At 40.7% G+C, this 23,172-nt stretch overlaps 1 protein-coding gene across 1 annotated transcript in view; it reads right to left on the bottom strand.

The window, feature by feature from the left end:
* The window catches only part of FSIP1 (fibrous sheath interacting protein 1), a 209,435-nt gene that overhangs the window by 20,039 nt on the left and 166,224 nt on the right, over positions 1–23,172 (bottom strand). Inside the window, exon 11 of the mRNA XM_061430723.1 lies at positions 2,138–2,648. Coding sequence (XP_061286707.1) covers positions 2,138–2,648 — 511 coding nt within the window. The remainder of the gene's footprint in view (positions 1–2,137; positions 2,649–23,172) is intronic.

A 23,172-nucleotide genomic window follows, 5' to 3' on the forward strand; every position in this document is an offset into this window, starting at 1 on the left:
TAAAGAACCTGCCTGTCAACGCAGGAGATGTAAGAGAGGTGAGTTTGATCCCTGGGTTGGGAAGATCACCTGGAGGAGGATACAGCAACCTACTCCAGTATTCTTGCCTGGAGAATTCCTGGAGCCAGATGGGCTACAGTCCACAGTGTCTCAAAGAGTCAGACATGACTGAAGCAACCTAGCACGCACTCACACGTCTAAACCTGGATAATTTAAATTCCTTTATTTATTAAACAGGCACTTGATTTAGACTCTTGAGAGTCCCTTGGACTGTAAGGAGATCCAACCAGTCCATTCTGAAGGAGATCAGCCTTGGGATTTCTTTGGAAGGAATGATGCTAAAGCTGAAACTCCAGGACTTTGGCCACCTCATTCGAAGAGTTGACTCACTGGAAAAGACTCTGATGCTGGGAGGGATTGGGGGCAGGAGGAGAAGGGGATGACAGAGGATGAGATGACTGGATGGCATCACTGACTCCATGGACGTGAGTCTGAGTGAACTCTGGGAGTTGGTGATGGACAGGGAGGCCTGGCGTGCTGCGATTCATGGGGTCGCAAACAGTCGGATACGACTGAGCAACTCAACTGAACTGAACTGATGTAAGGCAGCACGTTGGACATCAGAGAAGATTTAACAATGAATCAGAAGATAGGACCTCTGTCCTCAAAAAGGTTACATAGTTCTAAGGAAGAGTATATGGGTGTGTGTGCCTAACAATGTGAGACTGTGTATAAAATGATGTGATAGGGGACTGATACCCTTGGACATTCAGAAGAGAAGTAAAACTTTTAAAAGAGAGGAGCAGGGAAGGTTACATTGACAGGATGGGGTTAGAATTCAACTACCATTGAAGGTACACCTGCACATTCCTGAGAAGAAATAGACTTGAGCAACATAGAGAGCACTGTACCTCCTGAGCCCAAATTAGCTATATAACCTGAATAACATTTAAGGCACTACATAGAGACTGGTTATGAAGACAACTTCAGGTCAGATTCTGAAGGCCTTGAACAGCAAGTAAAGGAATGCAAATTTCATTAACAGACAGAGGAGAGCCATGGAAGCTTTTTGAGCTGGAGAGTATGTTCATCAAAGTTGTACTTTGGGGGAATAAGTTTAGGTGGCTGACAATGGCAGGAGAAGAGACAGCAGAGCAGGCATACCTGATCAGGTTCCTGCACTGATCCAGCTGAGAGGGCAGGAACAGCAAGGGAGTGATGGACATGGGAGACAGTGCAGAAGCAGAACAAACAAGATTTGAAGACTGGAAGTGGGAAGCGAGGGAAAGGGAAGAATCAATGATGACTCACATTTTAAGCCTGGGTGATTGAGGAAATGGAAGTCAAGAGGAAAATCTGAGTTGAGAGGGAAGGATGAGGAAATTAGTTTGAGTTCATATCCAGATGGCAGTTAGAAATACAGGGCTAAGGAGTTAGTTCAGAATTAACAGATTATAGATTTAATAGGTAATAGGAAATATATTTTAACCTACATGAGAGCAAAAGTTGAAGCTATTTAACTTCAAAGTTTGAGTTTATAAACTCAACAAATATAACACAGACCATGTTAGACCTGTAACATAAATAATTGAATATTTGTTTATATCCAAAAAACTGCCCGTAGTATTGGTATTTTGTACCATTGGTAAGATGCAACACTCGATCAAAAAAAAAAAAAAAAACCCTGACAATATACAAGTAGCTGGGAGGGGAAGTTTGTATACCAAAACTAACAAAACCACAATGATACACAGCATTCCACGAATTCATTCCTCGGAACAAATATTCACCACTGATATCTGGAAGCTAAAATACTAAGCAAATCTACTCAAATTATTTGTAGCCATTCAAACTAATTTCTCTTTTCTTCTGAAATCAACACTGCTTTCTGGATAACCATAACTACCATAACTAATAATGGCATTAGTTATTAAAAATAATGTATTTTGTAAAAGTACTAATCCCAACAATGATCTGATAGAAACATTAAAAAATATGTTCTTATGTTAGCATGCTCTTAATTGACCCATCTGTGACATTCAAGGATACCTCCTTATCCTACTATATTTTGAACTGTATTACCTTTATATTAGAGGTTTTAGTAAAGATTATTTTCAGCGTATTCTCCAAGCCTCACCTGGTTTGAGTTTCTCTGGAGGGCTGAGTTTCACATGTTGGTCTTCAGATGAAAGGCTCACACTGATGCCATACAGCGGATCGTCCAAGAAAGAGGGCCTTTTCAGTCTCCCGATGCCCAGAGTCTTAGACATAAAGTAGTCTTCTGCATCACTAATAACCTTGTCCTCAGAAAACTGAAGGCATTTCACATTCTCTGCTTCAAGGAGAAGAGCTGGTGACATGTGATGCCCAGTCAAGGCTTTGGTGAGAAAGTAGCCTCTGGATGTTGCACATTCTACATTCCTGGGCACATTTATGTCCTCCACTTCAGTGCTTCTAACCTTTGTTTTTGACCTGTTTAATGACTCAGAGAGACTAGATCCAGAAAGTTGGGGGAACTCAGGTATCACATCCTCAATGTCTTTCTCTTCTCGTTCTGGAGACAGTCTAACTGTGGATTTTTGTTTGAACGAGCATTCATCCAGAAGACACCTTAACTGTTCCTCAGAGAGAAGTGATGTTGAATCTAACTGATAAGACAAACCAAAAGTTTTCAGTTAGTTGAATGAGTAAACACATTTATCTTTGGTAAGCTTTCAGTAATACAATATAAATGCAAGTAACAGAAAATCCTTTACACAAAACACCCAAATAGTACAATCATTCATTTTAAGCCATTCAAAATTGCAGGGGAAATGTACAACACACTTAGAGAAGAAGCTTAGAATCAATCACACATACTAAAATCCAGGAAAAGTCCCATGACACTGATGGAAACAAATTACTGCACCAAACTAACCACTAACACTTCACATATAGTAATAACCTTGGGCTGAAATGAAGATATTAGAAAAACCCTTCAATTTTTTAAGTCTTGGGGCATCAAGCAGGGTTAGTAAGTAACCACTTCTTTGATAGAAAGCAAGAAATTCTGCCACAATATCTAGTTGGTGTTTCTCTGTTTCCTCCATTTCTGGGTATGAACCCTATCACCACCCAATTCCTTAACTCAGGCAAACAGGGTGGATTAACCTGCCCCTGGGGATTCACCACTCCTATGTCTGTCTACAGCTTTCAGTGGACAATACTACGGAAGACAGAGAAGGAAGGGAGAGGGGGTGATGCATCCTGAGATGTGCAGTGGCTTCAGTGCTACAGGTCTAGACAGAGGCCAGGGGCATCCCAACAGCAGTGCACTCTGGGAGGAGGATTTGATCATTTAATCTCTGTTTGTAAACATTATCAGGATTGATTGTTTCAAACAAGATAGTAAAGATTTAAAAACATTTTTTTTCTCTTCCAGTAATGTTCTCAGGAAACAAAATTAATCAAACAAAATTATAGAGCTATGTGTTCTACAAGAATTCAACTGAACAGCACGCCACCTGAATTGCAACAATGATTAGAAAGGAACATGATTGAAATATATTGAAAGACACTGAAAAAAATTCTCCTTCTTTAAAGAATTAGCACTGTACCTGATTTACATAGTAGATTATCTATGATAACATTAATCCTCCTTTACAGGGGAGTGAATTATCTGACAACAAGAAGTCCCCATAAGAAAACCTAATCATGACTTGTAATGACTTTAACTTTTACTTCAATAAAGTAAAACAATGTTATTGGTCTAATCTGTAGTACACAGTAAGAATTAACCGAATATTCTGCATTTACAAAGTATTGGTGGGGAGCTATCATGGAATTAGTATAGTTAATTCCCCATAACTGTGTAATGCCTCTAATGTAGCTAACAAAAAGTAGCATGTAAAAAGAACTTCATATCGTGCTTTTAAAATATATCATATGTTTTAAAATTATATTTAACTTCCATATATTAAAAACCAAGTTTCATACTGGCAAGTACCATTAAGAGTTTAAAAGTAACAAGAAATTATCTGGGAATATATTCTTAATAATCATCTGGGATTCAAAATTCAGGTATTTCACCTTAAGGCTAATGTGCATGACAAAAAAAAATAGGAGTTGTAGCTTTTCTAAAGAAAAAAAAGAGTTGTATCATATATTAGCAAATCCTACTTTTAATCACTAGACATTTCAGGTATCCAGATGTAGTACTTTATCCATTACTAGCAGCATTTCCTTCACCCAACTATGTGAAGCTAGACAGCTAGAAAATGAAAGCAGTCCTTATATGATACCAGACAACTAAAATACACCTTCAAAAACTGCTTATATAAAATTCCTTGCAATGCATAAACAATTCGCTAGGATTTAGAAATGGTCCACTGATTGTTATCCTCAGCAAACATCAAACCAAAGGCTTAACATATGAAATTTCCAGACCTTAGAATAAAATCAGTCCATCCTGGAGCAAGAGGGTGAAGGAATATGGAAGGAGGTCTCTGGGAGGAAATAAAAAAGGGGGCGGTGGAAAATTCGTAGATTATCTGATATGTTTGACCACGTCCCAAAATAATATTGATAGGATAAATGCTTAGAAGTTCCAAAGATTTATTTAGCTAGATACACAGAAAATTAAGTCAAAGGAAAAATAATTGTGAACTCTGAAAAAACAAGAAGCTATATGAAAAGAAAGGAAAGGTAGTTTTTCAGAGAGATTACAGAAAAATAAGCAAAAGAAAATAATATATTTATTAACTCTATGACAAACAAAAAAAGTTGTACAAGAAAGGATACTATAGAATACTACTTACAAGCACTGAAATTGGAGCTGTGATCAAAAATCTCCCAAAAAACAAAAGCCTAGGACTAGATGGCTTCACAGGATAATTCTATCAAACATTTAGAGAAGAGCTAATGCCTCTCCTTCTAAAGCTGTTTCAAAAAACTGCAGAAGAAAGGAACACTTCCAAACTTATTCTATGAGGCCACCATTACCCTGATACCAAAACCAGACAAAGACAACACAAAAAAAGAAAACTACAGCCCAATATCACTGATGAACATAGATGCAAAAATCCTCAACAAAATTTTAGCAAACAAAATTCAGCAACACATCAAAAAGCTCATACACCATGATCAAATTGGGTTTATTCCAGGAATGCAAGGTTTCTTCAATCTACACAAATCAATCAATGTGATACACTACCTTAACAAATCAAAAGGTTAGAAACCATACCATAATCTCAATAGATGCAGAAAAAGCCTTTGACAAAATTCAGCACCCATTTATGATTAAAACTCTTCAAAAAATGGGCATAGAAGGAACCTACCTCACCATAGTAAAGGCCATATATGATAAGGCTACAGCAAACATTATTCTCAATTATGAAATACTGAAAGCATTCCCCCTAAGATCAGGAACAAGACAAGGGTGTCCACTTTCACCACTATTATTCAACATAGTTCTGGAAGTCCTAGCTACAGCAATCAGAGAAGAAAAAGAAATAAAAGGAATCCAGATCAGAAAAGAAGAAGTAAAGCTCTCACTGTTTGCAGATGACATGATACTGTACATAGAAAAGCCTAAAGAAAGTATCAGAAAATTACTAGAGCTAATCAGTGAATTTAGCAAAGTTGCAGGATACAAAGTCAACAGACAGAAATCACTTGCATTTCTATATAGTAACAATGAAAAATCAGAAAGAGACATTAAAGAATCAATCCCATTCAACAAAAAGAATTAAATATCTAGGAATAAATTTACCTAAGGAGACAAAAGAACTGTACACAGAAAATTATAAGACACTGTTGGAAGAAATCAAAGATGACATAAACGGAGAGATATTCCATGTTCCTGGGTAGGAGAATCAATATTGTGAAAATGACTATACCACCAAATGTAATCTACAGATTCAATGAGATAGATCCCTATCCAATTACCAATGACATTTTTCACAGAACTAGAACAAAAAATTTCACAATTCATATGGAAACACAAAAGACCCCATATAGCCAAAGCAGTCTTGAGAATAAAGAATGGAGCTGGAGGAATCAACATTCCTGACTTCAGATTATACTACAAAGCTACAGTCCTCAAGACACTATGGTATTGGCACAAAAACAGAAATATAGACCAATGGAATGAGATAGAAAGCCCAGAAATAAACCCATGCACCTATGGGTAGCTTATATTTGACAAAGGAGGCGAGAATATACAATGGGGCAAACACAGCCTCGTCAATAAATGGTGCTGGAAAAACTGGACAACTACATGTAAAAGAATGAAATTAGAACACTTCCTAACACCATACACAAAGATAAACTCAAAATGGATTAAAGACCTAAATGCAAGACCAGAAACTATAAAACTCTTAGAGGAAACACAGGCAGAACACTCAATAACATAAATCAAAGCAAGATCCTCTATGACCCACCTCCTAGAGTAAAGGAAATAAAAACAGAAGTAAACAAGTGGGACCTGATTAATGTAAAAGCTTTTGCACAGCAAAGGAAACTATAAGCAAGGTTAAAAGACAACCCTCAGAATGGGAGAAAATAATAGCAAATGAAACATCTGACAAAGGATCAATTTCCAAAATATACAAGCAGCTCATGCAACTCAATGCCAGAAAAACAAACAACCCAATCAAAAAGTGGGAAAAAGACCTAAACAGACATTTCTGCAAAGAAGACATACAGATGGCTAACACATGAAATGATGCTCAACATCGCTCATTATTCAGTTCAGTTCAGTTCAGACGCTCAGTCGTGTTTGACTCTTTGTGACCCCATGAATCGCAGCACGCCAGGCCTCCCTGTCCATCACCAACTCCTGGAGTTCACTCAGACTCATGCCCCTCGAGTCAGTGATGCCATCCAGCCATCTCATCCTCTTTCGTCCCCTTCTCCTCCTGCCCCCAATCCCTTATGCAAATCAAAACCACAATGAGATATCACCTCACACCAGTCAGAATGGCCATCATCAAAAAGTCTACAAACAATAAATGCTGGAGAGGGTGTGGAGAAAAAGGAATGCTCTTGCACTGTTGGTGGGAATGTAAATTAATAGAGAGAGCCCTTATGGAAGATGGTATGGAGATTCCTTAAAAAACTAGGAATAAAACCACCATATGACCCAGCAATCCCACTCATAGGCATATACCCTGAGGAAACCAAAATTGAAAAAGACACATGTATCCCATTGTTCACTGCAGCACTTTTTACAATAGCTAGAACATGGAAGCAACCTAGATGTCCATTGACAGATGAATGGATAAAGAAATTGTGGTACATATACACAATGGAATATAACTCAGCCATAAAAAGGAATGCATTTGAGTCAGTTCTAACGGGGTGGATGAACCTAGAACCTATTATACAGAGTGAAGTGAGTCAGAAAGACAAATATCATATTCTAACGCACATATATGGAATCTAGAAAAATAGTACTGAAGAATTTATTTACAGGGCAGCAGTGGAGAAACAGACATAGAGAATATGGACATGAGGAGAGGGGAGGAGAGGGTGAGATGTATGGAAAGAGTAACATGGAAACTTACATTATCATATGTAAAATAGATAGCCAACGGGAATTTGCTGTATGGCTCAGGAAACTCAAACAGGGGCTCTGTATCAACAGAGATGGGTGGGATGGGGAGGGAGATGGCAGGGCATTTCAAAACATAGGGAATATATGTATACCTGTGGCTGATTCATGTTGAGGTCTGACAGAAAACAGCAAAATTCTGTAAAGCAATTATCCTTTAATAAAATATTTAAAATAAAATTAAAAATATTATACAAGGAAAAAAAGAGCTGGTTGGAATTTCATTTTAATATTTCAAATTATTATTTTTAATTTTATTTAAAATTTTGAATAGCACTTTTATTTTTATGTTTTAAGTTACTTTAAATTTTCTCAAAGTAATAAAATGCTAAAGAAATAACTGTTTAAATGTTTAAGCAAATATGGTAGCTCCTTGTCCCCTGTGTCCCCACTCTTTAGTTTTGTTTTTCAGAGTCAACCCCTTTTAATTCCTTAGAAGTTTTCCCCTGCCATTGACTTCATACTGTTTCTTAATAGTTTTCTTTCCTAATTGATCAGTTTTGTGTCAATACCTCACATTTCATATCAATCATACAATGCTACTGTATTATTACAGTAGCATCGTATTATTACATCAATTATAATTGTAATAATTGTAATAATTATTACATCAATTATATGCTGACTTATTTTAACAGTAGCCAAAGATTGAACTTTGTTACTTCAAATATCCCTTCTCTTTCCTACCATTTTACCAAAACAGTCAAATCACAATTTTTGGTTACCCTGGTCATCACTATTTATATTAAGACTTGTGTTTCCTATTAATTTTCTGTTTTGATGATCTGTCTCTTGGTGCGAGTGGGGTGTGAAAGTCTCCTACTATTATTGTGTTACTGTCAATTTCTCCTTTTATGTCTGTTGGTGTTTGTCTTATGTCAACCAGCTATATCTTTGGGTATCAGAAGCCTATCCAGATTTCAAGGAGCCTGAAATTTATATAATCTTGTAGCAGGGGAAAGGTACTTCTTTAAGAAAAACAATACAAAAATACAAATAGAAAATAGGTACAAGAGTGAGTTTCTTTTTCTTTAGAATGTGAAAAGATCACAGCAACTTAATGGAGGCTTGGAAAATCAAGTTCATCTCTTATGTTATCTCTTTAGATCATTTACCAAAAATGCTCATATAGAAATGTTTCCTGATTACAACCTAGCTTCCTCTCCCCACTCAAGGTTCATACAAGAAAGGGGCTCTGGAGCTTAAGCCTCACTGGGTCCATAGTACATTTACTCCTGAGTGCTCCAAGATAAAGCACAGAAATGTGGAGGAGGGCATGGCTATCCACTCCAGTATTCTTGCCTGGAGAATCCCATGGACAGAGAAGCTTGACAGGCTACAGTCAACAGGGTTGCAAAGAGTTGGACATGACTGAAGTAACTAAGCACGTGCATATACAAATACACACACACACACACACACACAAATACACACAGATAAATAAGCTCAACTACAATCACCCTGATCCTCTGGGAGAAGCAGTTTGATGGGAAAGAAAACCTAGAAGACTAGAACTTGGGCTTTAGTCAAAGCTTTCCCACCTTGTTCATGTCACTTAAGGACCCATCTCATGCAGCTATGAAATAGGGAACTGAAGAACTCTGCATTAACTTTCAGCTACAAAAGTGCTTTCTGTGAATAACTACTCCAAAATTAAAAACAAATATGAGATGTTCAATTGTACCTCAGAATATGACCTGGATAGAATTTATGAAGACAAAATATCACAAAAAGAGAACTTGTATTTCTTGAATTTCTTCACAATACCAATCTTGAACTCAAAAAATAATGAAAAATCCTCTAGTCTCAAAACATTATAAGTAAAAGTGAACCAAGTATATTAAGCCTGCAGATTAAATTAAATTCATCACAGTGTTTCGTAGTGGTAATTATATCAGACACAACACAAGCCATCACAAGCCATCTTTCTCATCTTTTGATTCTCTGCAGAACCTTGCCCACGATCTAAGCTCAGTAAATCAGTATTGTGGGAATCAAATGAATTAAGGCTGCTGAGTTTTTGAAATGGCTAAGTACTACATTAATATAAGTTATTTACAAATGCTGAATGGGACTAAACTGGGTCTTATAACAAATATCCCTGATGACCCTTGATAGTGCAGGGGCCATAATCCATATCCTTCATCCAGTTTGCTTTGAAACTCTGACCTAATGAGCTCCATTAGCTGAATGACTCACTGTGCAAGCACAGTCAAGTAACCATCTGTTCAAGTCCTCACCTCAAAGTATTCATCTTTCATGCCAGCTCTAATTTTCCAGTATTTCATAAACAAGTTATTTATTCATGCTATTCCTGTCCTTTATGAAATTCACCATAGAGCATTTCAGTCTTCATTTTTCCAGACCAGAGCCCAATCTATTTTCTCTCCTTCTATGAAAGCCCCTCTTTTCCCATCCTCATTTTAGTAACCTTTTTATGGATCTTCTTCCTTGTTTTAGTCAAAACAGACACACTCCAGAGTCAATGAGTAAATGTATTCGATTTTCTCATTAGAAAAAAAATACTATAGACCACTTGTGGTCTTAGTTCTCAGGCATCTTGCTGGTCTTGTTGGCACCCCAGGTGATGTCTTACAGAATAATAACCAGCATTCACTAAGCACCTACTTTGGGCCAATACTGCCCTATGCACCTTACATGTATCAATTCCTTAAATCTTCATAACAAATCTATGTAGATACTATTGCTATTCCCATTTTATAGATGAAGAACTAAAGCAATAAGAAATTAAGAAAACTGTCCTTGGGCATACAACTAGTAAGTAGTGGAACTTGAATCCAAGTAGTTTGGGTCCGCCTACATATTTAACTACCAGGCTACACAGCCTCTCACTATAAATGAGTTCTCCCTCTACCATTCTCTACATGTCCTTTTCCAAACTGAGCTTCATTCTTCAGTCCATTCCCTCAGATATTAAAAACTCTTCCTGTAGATTATTTCACTTAACTTTGGACTTTATTACCCACACTAGCTTAGTATCTTGCCCAGATTTATACAGTGTCCTCTCCTTCAGTTCATTTCAGGGAGGAAAAAAAAAGACAACCTCAGCTCCATTCCCAGGGTGCCCACTGTTTACACTTCTCCACCCATACAAACACCAGTTTGATGTAGGAGCTCAATCTGATGGGGAGTGCAACTTGTAATTGCTGGAGAGGGATCACAGACTGTGGATTACCTCACCCTCATCCCTGCCTCCCATACTATGCTCTGTAACTGGATTTCCCCAGCCATAAAAATCTCTACTCATTTCACACTGGATTTATTGACAAGGCAATCAAGATTACATCTCTGGTGCAGATAACCAGAAAGTCAAGCATTATAAACTAGCAAAGGCAATTTTGTCCTTTGATGTAAGCTTATGTCTGATGTGCATTTTCCCGCCCACAATGTTAAGTTCCTGAAGACACACCCTATAAAGCCAATACAATGATCACAAATGAGAAAAGGGTGGAAAACTGGAACATCCTAAATGATTAACAGCAAGAGTATGGATGTAAACAGCTTTCAATGACATCAAGTTCTACTTTAAAAGAAGCAACTAGAAAACATTCCACTTTTTGCTTTATTACCAATATATAAGTTTACAACTCTTTGTTGCAGCCATGGCTGGCAACACCTAAGTAGTGGTGTAATCAAAGGTTTTTAGCCACAAGGAACAGAAATCCTTATCTCAAAAAAACAAGGTAGGGAATGATGAACTAATCCTTTAGTTTTTGCTTGCCTGGAAAACTCTTTATTCAGGCAGTAGAGGTGAGTATTGATGAAAGATCTAAGAAGTCATCTCATGGATGGTTTGCTGAAGTCATCAACAAGCAGGAAATGAACTATCAACAGGCCTCTTGGGGTCTGGAGCTGAGAAGCCCCCAGGAACCAAAGTCATCTTCTTCATCTTGTTCTCTTACTAAGGCCTGTGGTCTCAACTGCTTGTTCGATCCAACCTCTTCTCTCCAAATCAGCTTTCTCTGTTTATTAATGGTTTCTGCTCTCTCACAACCTCAGCTTGACCAGGTAGCATGAATTAACTCTTGTCTGCACTCGACATGATGTTGAGTCTAACACCCACCAATGACTGACCATGGTCTTTATGTCCATTAGCTCCAATTTTTAAGCAAGATAACTGAGTTGGTTATTGACCAGGTGACAGACTGACCCATGTCAGTTTCAAGTGTTCAACCACTCGTCCAATCACCTGTGGTGAGGGTCACATGGTATGAACTTGGCCATTCAAGTCCATGTTTTGGGGTAAGGGGTATTTCCCAAAGAAGAAGGCATGAGCAGAGAGGGATCTACTGATCATTGTGCAACTTTTGAAATTGCTATTAAGTAAATAAACAATAGAAGGGACCTGACATTTAATAAAGTATAAAGGATTAAGAATCAAGGTGTTGCTGAACTTCACCAATCTCATTCAGTCTGAGCATTCATTGAATAGCTCACTGAGATATAAAAGCAGAATTACTTGTCAGAAAATAATCACTTGGGATAGAATAGTAAGACTTACAGTTGGACTACAGAACAGCATTTGCAAGTTGACATACCACCAATCTGCTCACATAGGCTCAATAGAGTCATATCACTAGTTGAGGCTCTTAAGAGTAAAGTCTAAAAAAATGGTGAGGGTAAGTGATTAGTATTCTGTTTAATGTCTGCATCAACCAGGATGCACTGCCAAGGAATTCACAGAAGGAATGAACTTATTCGTCACCCCATTCCAGTACTCTTGCCTGGAAAATCCCATGGACGGAGGAGCCTGGTAGGCTGCAGTCCACGGGGTCGCAGAGTCACACATGACTGAGCGACTTCCCTTTCCCTTTCCCCTTAGCTCCTTTCCTCTTTATCCTATTCCTGCCTCTTTCTCTCTTACACTGAGACTGCCCCAACTGCATAGAGGCAAGTCTGGCAGGTACAACACTCTTCAGGAGGTCACAAAGGTCCTGGGGGCCAAGCAAGATCTGGCATATTTTCACCCAGAATACTCAGAAGTAGTCCAGCCAGAGGAGAATCTGAACTCTAGTTAAAAAGAAAGCAAAGGTCATTGCCAGAGAAACTATGTAAAACATTAGGAATGAGGGCTGAGGCAAGGTTGTAAACAGGAAAATGAGTCAGCCCTCAGGTCAGAAGCCGGAGAATCTGTGGACAGAATAACACAGAGTGTGAAACAGGTCAAGACAAGTGGTTCCGAAGTGAGTTCATGAATGTTGCAGTGGTGTTGGAAGCCTGATTTGATGCAAGGCCTGCATGTCAAAGGAACTATGTAGCACAGGACACTGCCCTTGCCCAGGCCACCTATCTTCCCCAAATGGCTGGGCGAGGCAGGGCCTGGGAGGGTTTGCCTGATGCGTTTGCTCAATGAAAGGCTGCTGTGCCCCTGAGCGCTCAGTGATGGTTTTTTCCCAGCCTCGGTACCAGAGCTGCTCTCCATGAAATCAGGCTTTCTGTTTCTAAGAGGATGAGAAGGGTGAGATGCCAGCAGAATCCCAGTGTATAAAGGAAGGGTGGGCATGGATGGGAGGAGCTAGAACCAAGGTATGGGATTCTCCATTCATCCAATTTGAAAAGGGGCCAAGAACTGAGCTTTAGTTGGGGACATAGTCAGAAGGGTGCAGATGGAGAGCTAGATCGACTTCACAACTTTGGTTCATAAAACAATGATGGGGAAAGGGAGCTCTCATTTTTCCATTCTGGGGGAAAACTATCATTTTAGGATTGTCAGCAGTTGCTATTTTCTAGGATAGAAACAGTAGGTCCACTTCAATCAGATTCCCTTTGCACTGAGCAACACACTGGAATGGCCCCTCTTTAACACATCTGTCACTTTCTTTGAAGAAACAAGGCTTGGGATACAACTCCACAGCTGGAAAGAGCCTGGCACTCCTGCCCTACATTTTCCCAACAAAACAAAGCTTAACTAGGACATTGTTGGCAATGAGGTGGACAAGCCTGCACACAACGCATTTTTTTCTGGTCACAGGGGGCTGGACCACCCACCCACCCCCCACTCCCTGGAGAAATAAATCCTGCATGTCACTTTTAAAACAACCACGTCTCACTGCTAGGCAAGATTGCTGATTTATTGCACAGTAACAGTTGTGAAAATCATTTGCATGGTTTTCTCTACTCTCAGTTTGAAGTTTATCTTTACTATGTAGAGATAAGTTGGGTCAGAGGAAGTCATGATGGGGTCAGAAGTCAAGACGGCCACTACCTACTTAAATGCTTAAATGTGGGCCAGAGTCCAGATCAAGCCTCACCCTTTTGTCAGAGGTCAGCCGGGACTTGAGTCAAGTTAGAGAAATTTGGTATCATCAAAATAGATAACCAATAAGGACCTACTATATAGCACAGGGAACTCTGCTCAATACTCTGTAATAACCTAAATGGAAAAAGAATAGATGCATGCATAACTGAATTACTTTGATGAAACCTGTACATGTGAAACTAACATTGTTAATCAACTCTGCGGCTGCTAAGTCGCTTCAGTCGTGTCCGACTCTGTGCGACCCCATAGACGGCAGCCCACCAGGCTTCCCTGTCCCTGGGATTCTCCAGGCAAGAACACTGGAGTGGGTTGCCATTTCCTTCTCCAATGCATGAAAGTGAAAAGTGAAAGTGAATTCGCTCAGTCGTGTCTGACTCTTAGCGACCCCATGGACTGCAGCCTACCAGGCTCCTCCGTCCATGGATTTTCCAGGCAAGAGTACTGGAGTGGGGTGCCATAACTCCAATGAAAAAAAAAAAAAAAAGCCCAAAAAACAAGAACCTAAAGAACCTCTGTATGCCCACAGGGCTGCCTCCCTAAAACTTTAAATACTTCTCTTGACATCATCTAAACTTCCCATTAAGGAGAAGGTGATCTTAGAACCCTGTCTCTGGGATCTTCAATATGCACTCTCTAGGCTAGCCTGCAGGCAGAAGTGCTGCGGTCAGTACAGGACCATCCCCAACAAGCGCTCCTATAAGGTCAGGGGGGTATATCCAACAGGTGTTGAGGAGGATAACTGACCACCACTCACGCCCAGCCCACAAGACCACAAAGGAGGCTATCTCTAGGGGTGCTGAAATAAGTGGAGATACAGCATGGCCCTAAACGTAGCACCTGGCCGCCTCACACGGCCTGTCAATGGGTTGAACAAAGCCTACAGGCTCTGACCAAGAGGACTTTTGCTTTCCAGAGAGAGCGGCCATCAGTGCCACATTCATCAGCTGCTCCGAGAACAGCTCTTCTGCCTTTTGCTGTGAAGGATCTCATTATGGCAGTATTATTTAGAAAGCCCCAAGCAAAGAGAACACTCAGTTGGACCTCACCGGTCACCAAGCAGGACCCTATGCAGCCTTCCCAGACAGCCTTCCCTCCCCCATGTCCTCTGCAGGTCTTCTGTCTGTAGAAAAACTTTAGTCAAAGATTAAGTTTAATCAGAGAAGTGGGAAAAAAATGCAAAGGCAAAAGAAAACAGTCAAACAGGACCAAACAGTAATAGTTTAGCCATTAAACAAAGTCAATATAATATTCTGAGCCACGTCCTTAGAGCAGTTTTGCAGGTGCCGACGCCCCCACCAGGTAGAAGACGTGAACTGTACTTTGACACAAGCAAAGATCTCAGACTGACTGTAATCAGATTGATGATGGTGACTTCCTATTACCTCCCCTCCAACCAGTCAGAAGAAGGTCCACGAGCGGATCACATACCCCACAAACCCCCTCCCTCACTCTGCCTTTAAAAAACCTTTCCCTGAAAGTCTGGGGAGTTCAGGTCTTCTAAGCACAAGTTGCCCCAGACTGTTTGCTTGATGCCGTATAGTGAACACTTCACTTTCCTTTATCACAACCTGCTGTCAATCAGTGGCTTTACTGTGCCCCAGAGAGCAGACTCGAGTTTGGTTCCATAACACAACCCACACGTGTGACATCCCTCAGAGAGATGCCCCAACCCTGGGAACTGGAAAGGAAAACTATTTCCTTGAATATACAAGAAGTTTCCTAGCAGCACGGACAAGCCCAGGGACCAAGTTGCACTGGCATTAAAATGCTCCAATATGACTGTATTCAGTTTATCCATCATTGGGAGCTGTGCACCTGCCTGAAGCGGGGCGGAGCAGATCTAACAAGGCTTGTGTGCCCCCACAGCTACAGATTCAGGCATGCTATTGATGCCACTGCCACACCCCTCCTGTCACCCTCAGGCACACCGCGCCCCTCTAGCCACTCATCCAAGGCTGTCCTCCTGAGGCTGAGTTGTGACTTGCTAATAAGGCGGGAGATGCTCAGCTGGCCACTTCCACACTTGTGCAGATTAGTTGGCCCTTAGAGTAGATTTTGACCAAGAGTGGACAACCAGTGAATAAAATCCTTTCCCTTCCTTCCTCTGGGAGGACTGCCCTAATATGTAGCCCCCATATGGATCCCCTCTGAAGACATCCCTCAAGATGAAACAATCAACTAACTATACTTGCTGTGGCCAGCTTTATTGCCCCCACCCACTTCCGCTTTTCTGGTGCTACTATAGTCAATTAAGTGACAGCTTGTAAATTTCAGGCTCTGCTTATCCAGACTGAGACAGTCACAATAAGCCACAGCTTCCAAGTCTGGGCAGGGCTCTGGAAGTGGCAGCTTGAGCTGCGCAGGATCAGCCTGGGAGCAGTGGGGCAGCAGCTCCGCCCCAATCTCTACAAACTGGTCAGAGGCTTGCAAGGCAGAGCTGGCTGGGCACAGACATTGCCGAACTATGGCCAGCACTGTCAAGGTCACAGGAGGCAAAGTAATGCTTTGGGATCCTTGGGGTTTATGGCTTAAAGCTGGTTCCTACTGCCACAGTACAGCACTGCCTGAGGGATCAGCTCAAAGGAGAAAAGCCCTTGGAGTCCTGGGAGGACATTTGCCCGGGGCAGTCAGAGATAGCGAAGCTGGAGGGAGAATATGAACTGGAGCCAAGGCGAGACAGCTGAGGTTTGAGTGTCAAGATAAACAGAAAATGACCAACACAAGCTGTAAAAGTGGCCATGGAATGGTGTTCCGTACAAAGTCACATTCACTGCCAAGACAAGGGAGATCTGCCTTCATTCTGGGTGGGCAGAGTTCAAGACCAGGCTCGAAAGAGAGTTAAGCAGAAGCAAACCCTTTCTTGTCAGCAGTTACTGATGGATCAACACAAAGTGCTGGGCAAGTTGTGCAAATACGTGGCATTTGTCCTCTTCTTAAATGCATCTCCAGCATCCTTTCTCCGTGTTGTTTTCCCACAGCTGTTGACATTCCATTTGGTAAAGTGCCCCCAAGTGAAGTGTTCTTAGGCTGCATGCTATCTTTCTGCTGGGGGGGGTGGGGATGGGGGGAAGCAACAGAAATCCCCAGGAGGAGAAAAAACACCTTTAACAGCAAGAGTAGGAGCCTGAGGCTGCTGTTTCTGAGTTTAAACCCCAGATCTCTCATTCCCAGTTGTTCCATTTCATATTGGGCAGAGTACTCGATTTCTCAAAGCCTCACACGTCTAAACTGTAAAAGTGAAACACTATCAACTCACTGACTCCGAACATCTGGTTGTGAGGAGTATGAACAACCAATAATAGGCAATGAGAAGGAGATACAGGTGTGAGGCTGCTGGCATTGTGCCTGACGCAAAGTAGGACGGATTTCAATCAATGTCGGAACACCGGGAGAAACACTAAACTTGACTTGAAAAGCAGGGGCTAGATGACCCACTTATGAAGTTGCCTACTGAAATCTGCACATCCCAACTTCCAGTGGCCCCTACCCACTGATAGTCTGTCTGGAGTACCAGGAGTAGAGCTTTTCAGATTGTGTCACGGTAGTTTGCAAAGAGTGAACTGTCCTCTAATGTCTTCATATGGGGCTACGGCAACCATCAGATGTCAGGAGAGGACACACGCGAGCAAGAGGTTGAAAGTGAATCTCCATCACCCCTGCCAAAGCTGACACTTCAAGAAGATGCTCTAAAGTCTTCAGTACCAGAAAGCACCGCAGTAACCAAAAAGGACCAGAGAGGGGATGGTTTCATGACACTTATATCAGTACTCAAAATAATCAATGACTCAGGATGACTTTTGTGAAGTATAGGAATGTAGGTGAAATGGGCTTTTTCCTGCAGAGGACATGTTTCCCTCTCACCAATGTCCCCTCCTTGCTCTGCTCCCTGCCCTAAGACATCTAGAGACCCTATGGCTATCTCCTCAGCCCTCTCCCCTGAGCACATGCTTCTCAAAAAGTACATCAATTCCAAACCTTTTTAAATGTCTCACCACCCTCCCATCAAAACTTACCTGTGCTGAGAGGGTCTATGGATAATCTTCGCAAGGAGCAAGCTCTTCAAATAGAATGACTTAGTCTGAAGGGGCAATTTTAGGAATGGGAATCCAGGCCCCACAACTGCACAGTAGCAGATATTTGGGAGATCCCAGTTTTAGCAGCCTCAAAGAAGTCACACAGTGAGGCCTAGTCTAGCTATGAAGTGGTCAGTCCTGTCTAATCTCATCACGATCTGATTTTCCTCTTATGTGTTAAGTCTAGGGCCAGAGAGTTAACTCCATGTTTAACTTGATAATCAAGTAGAGTTTTTTTCTGGTCACAAATGGGTGGCCTGTAGCTTTTCCCAGGGTTTCAACAGTGCTCCTCAAGCTTTATCCTGTCTAGACATGTATCTGAAACATCTAATTACCCCATACATTCTGCATGGCACACAAAGCCCGACATCATTACATAAACATGAAGCTCCCTATTAATATTGCTGCTCAGTGAACTGTCCTTTTACATTTGCCAATCTGAAAGTGAAGTCATGCTACCACTGAGACTTAGGATAATGTGCTGGGAACAATAACTGCTAAGTTTTGCTATGACCCAAATTGTGGGAGCTAAATTCTCCAGAAAGTAAACAAAAAAATCCATGTAGTAAACTGGATCCAAATTCATAAGAATCTAAACTGTTTGATGCATATTCTCTCTTAAATGATGAATTTAATTGTCCCTTCTACACAGAGCAAGAAGCCATATTAAAGGGATAACTCTTTCCACCTCTCTGGCCATCGAGTCCTACGTTAGGCAGGTAACCGTTCCAGCTCTGGTCATTAGTTAGTTGCACTAGGGTTGGGGTGTGGAGTTGGGGTGTGGATAGAGTTTATATGAAGTCAAATACTACTGTTGGTATGTACCAAGAATGCTGACATAATTATTCCATTCCATTCTCCCAAATACCCAATGAGGGAACTGGGAAATCATTCTTCACATTGAACAGATAAGGAAATTAAGGCTCAGAGAAATTAAGCATCTTGGTCCAAGGTCCAGATGTAATAAAAAATGAAGTCAGAATATAAACCCAGAAATTTTCATAATCTTACTGGGCTTCCCTTGTGGCTCAGCTGGTAAAGAATCTGCCTGCCATGCAGGAGACCTGGGTTCGATCCCTGGGTTGGGAAGATCCCCTGGAGAAGGGAAAGGCTACCCACTCCAGTATTCTGGCCTGGAGAATTCCATGGACTGTATAGTCCATGGGGTCGCAAAGAGTCGGACATAACTGAGTGACTTTCACTTTCACTGTCTTCACACAGATGCTCAGAAGAGTTGGTGAAGCTCCATTTTCCAGGGGAAGCACTCTGGCAGTAGTATGGTACCATGACATGTCCCCTCCACACTCTACATCTGAAAACATTATACAACAAAACAGCCTAGTAGAGCCCCTTCCGCTTCACAAACCTGAAACACAAGTATGATCAAGAACCTCCTTCCAGTGTCTGGCAGTTGCTCCCTTCTTCCCCCAAACCTGCAGTGCCAGGTTATATCAGCACAGCACCCCCTTCATCTGCCCTTCCTGATAGATGTTAAGTTTCTCAAGACTGGGACTAGATTCTTCCCATCTCTGTGTTCCCACGTCTGTGGCACAAAACAGACACACGGCAAAGTTTTATAGGTTACCTGAGACCTTCTCTGGGTGCTCCTTCACCTTCCACAGTAGCACTCACTCTAAATTCAACTCAGTGGCTTAGCCTGTCCCCCCAGGCCTTTCTCACCCCTATGTCCCGCTCCCTCTGGACCCTGCTCACTCCACTTGACTTTGGAAGGTAAGGTTTTAATGGATTAATGAAGCTTCACTTAACTATTTGAGAAGACCAGATAACAAAGCTTTAACTCCTAAAGAATCCCCAACATTTCAGATGTCGCCAACAGCAGACAGGCAGACAAGTTGGCTGAAGGGAGAAGATACTTCTGGTATTCTCTATATCACCCATCACAGGCAATGACTCCCCCCATCTATGGATGCCCCCTCATCCCCACCATCTCCATACCCACTGACCAAGAAAAAATGTTTCAGATTCACAAAAATTTTCAAGTGCAATAAAAAGCCTATATTCCAGGCCTATCTCTGTGATATTCACTACATGTTTGACATAGAGGTTTAATTTGGTCTGCCATGAAAATAGAACTGAATAATAATCACAGTCTTTGTGGTTAGGTTTAATTATGGAAATCTGCTCATGTATTTATATAGAAAGCCTCACACGCACAGCAGAAAACCATTTCTTTTCATAAGTATTTATAGGAAAAGAGCCTTCTAAAAAGGTTGTTTATTAGGAAGTAAATACTTTAAATAAACAAGGCAAAATAGAGTCCCCACTTTTCACAGGATATATTTTCTAATCATGTCATGTTAACATTCTCTCTTTTGATTTCCAGGGGTGAGCAAGGATTAGCTACAGCCCCAGCTCCAGGTGGGGGTGCTGAGTCACTTATTTAGAATGAAATATGCAAGGTATCAAGACAAATAAGTACAATCCATGTTCAACATGGTGGTGTTGGAAACATCATCTAATTGAATGTGTTAAAATTATCTTCCTGAAAAAAATAGGGAAAAAAAGAATAAAAGCTTTAAATCTTTGTATTTTCTGATTTTATGATACAGAAAATACTGTCAAATCAGACAAAATAATGAACAGCCTTTATCTCCTTTTAATAAAATTTCAAATTAATGTTTTAACTTCAAGTATGTGTGGTAAAAACACAAGTTCCCCTAAAGCAGCTAATAATAATTAATTGTAGGGTGACAGGCTAAATACAAAATGCATTTGGAAAAAAATGGAAATAAAGGGAAGTTTCACTAGAAAAATGGTCCTGAAGAATTTACTTACCGGGTAGCAATGGAGAAACAGACATAGAGAATAGACTTATGGACATGGGGAGAGGGGAGGAGAGAGTGAAATGTATGAAAAGAGTAACATGGAAACTTACATTACCATATGTAAAACAGATAGCCAACGGGAATTTGCTGTATGGCTCAGGAAACTCAAACAGGGACTCTGTATCAACCTAGAGGGGTGGGATGGGGAGGGAGATGGGAGGGAGGTTCAAAAGGGAGGAGATATATGTATACCTGTGGCTGATTCATTTTGAGGTTTGACAGAAAACAACAAAATTCTGTAAAGCAATTATCCTTCAATTAAAAAAATAAAAAAAAATTTTAAGTAAATTTTTTTTTAAAAAGGGAAGTATATTCAAATAAGCACTTCCGTTTGTTGGGTGTAAATTCTCTTACTATAATTATCATTTTTTAATGTCCAAAATTTTTCCCACATAGACCATCCTTATAAAATGCCAAAACTATTAACTTAATAAGTCCAGTTTTTTAATTATTAAAATGCATTTTTATCTGAATTCACTAGTTAATTTTTCATGACTAACTTGTTAAAATTAATTTTGTATTTATAAATTATAACTCTATCAACCTATAGTATAATTATCATGTCGTAACTAACATACCATATTAAAATTAATAATATATAACTATAAAGCCAGTGGAAATGAAAATCTTTAGATTGTAGTTAATTATTTTAATAAATACATGATATTGAAGATTCATCTGGGATTTTAATGCTCTGTTTCTAACCTGAAACCACTGCACATTATCAATCTAATTTATTTCAAATATATTTCATATTTAAGAGCTAGATATTAAAAGATTAGATGCCAGCTGCACCATCTCCAACTACATGTAATGTGAAACACTACAGTTGGTCACCATGTATACTGTACAAAAAGTGGGAAAAAAAAAAAGCAACAGCAAAGTAGACTATCGTCATTCCGAAATGATCTGAGACTCTCATGCATGTATGCTCAATCACCTCAGCTGCGTCTGACTCTGCAACCCTATGAACTACAGCCCCCAAGTTCTTCTGTCTATGGAATTCTCCTGGCAAGAATATTGGAGTGAGCTGCCATTTCCTCCTCCAGGGGATCTTCCCAACCCAGGGATCGAACTCGTCTCTCCTGCATTGCAGCCAGATTCTTTGCTGCTGAGCCACCAGAGAAGGCCCAACCTGAGACTCTCATGACCCCCAAATCTGCAAATACATAAACACATGTATGAGTTCCTGGCTTTCCCCTCAGTTTATCTACAAGCTCCACCACCCCATCTACCAGAATCTCTACCTCTTGCCCTGCTGGCCCTCGTCATCACTGGATGAACTCTCCATGCTTTTCTCTGTAGCTAACCCCTTCACTTGTACAAAGAGATGACCCCTTCTTGCCTACTCAAAGTCATTGTTTGACAATTCTCCCCATCCTCTTCTGCATCACCATGTTCCCTTCTCCCACCTGAATTATTCCTATGAGCATACAAAAAGTCTGTTGCTCTTCACCTTAAGAAAACACCCATCTTTGACCCTGTATCTGTCTCCACCCACCACTCCATTGCTCTCATTTTCTTTACAATGAAATTTCTTTAAATGCTCTTACTGTCATCAAATCCCTCTCCCTCTAATGTCTCTTAAGCCCACTCCTAATAGGATTTAGCCCACCACTCCACCTAAACTGCTCTTGCCCATGGGCCAATGTCCTCCACATTGGTTATGGAGGACATAACCAATAGGTCTGTCCCTATCTAACCAGACCTCTCAGCATGTAAGACAGCTGACGACTCTTCACTTGGCTTCCAGATCACTGCTCTCTCCCAATTTTCCACCTTCTTCACTGGTTGCTCCTCCTCATTGGCCCCTTGGCCAGTTTTTCCTGATTTCCCCAATCTCTTTACCTTGGCGAATGCCTCAAGGCTCAGCCCTTGGATCAATCCTCTTTTCTACTAATCTCACCACCTTGGTGATCCTGTGCATCTGTACAAGGCTGACTCTCAAATCTCTACCTCTTGGTTGGAGCACTCCTCGAACTTTAAATTCTTCTGTCCCACTTCCTACTGAATATCTCCACTTAGATATGCAATAGATCACAACAAACTGTGGAAAATTCTTAAAGAGATGGGACTACCAGACCACCCTACCTGCCTCCTGAGAAATCTGTATGCAGGTCAAGAAGCAACAGTTAGAACCAGACATGGAAAGAGAGACTGGTTCCATATTGGGAAAGGAGTACATCAAGGCTGTATATTATCACCCTGCTTATTTAACTTATATGCAGAGTACATCAGGCAAAATGCTGGGCTGGGTAGAGTACAAGCTGGAATCAAGATTGCCAGGAGAAATATTAATAATCTCAGATACACAGATGACACCACCCTTATGGAAGAAAGTGAAAAGGAACTGAAAAGCCTCTTGATGAAAGTGAAAGAGGA

Source organism: Bos javanicus, chromosome 10, assembly GCF_032452875.1.
Source record: "Bos javanicus breed banteng chromosome 10, ARS-OSU_banteng_1.0, whole genome shotgun sequence".
Classification (NCBI taxonomy): Eukaryota; Metazoa; Chordata; class Mammalia; order Artiodactyla; family Bovidae; genus Bos; species Bos javanicus.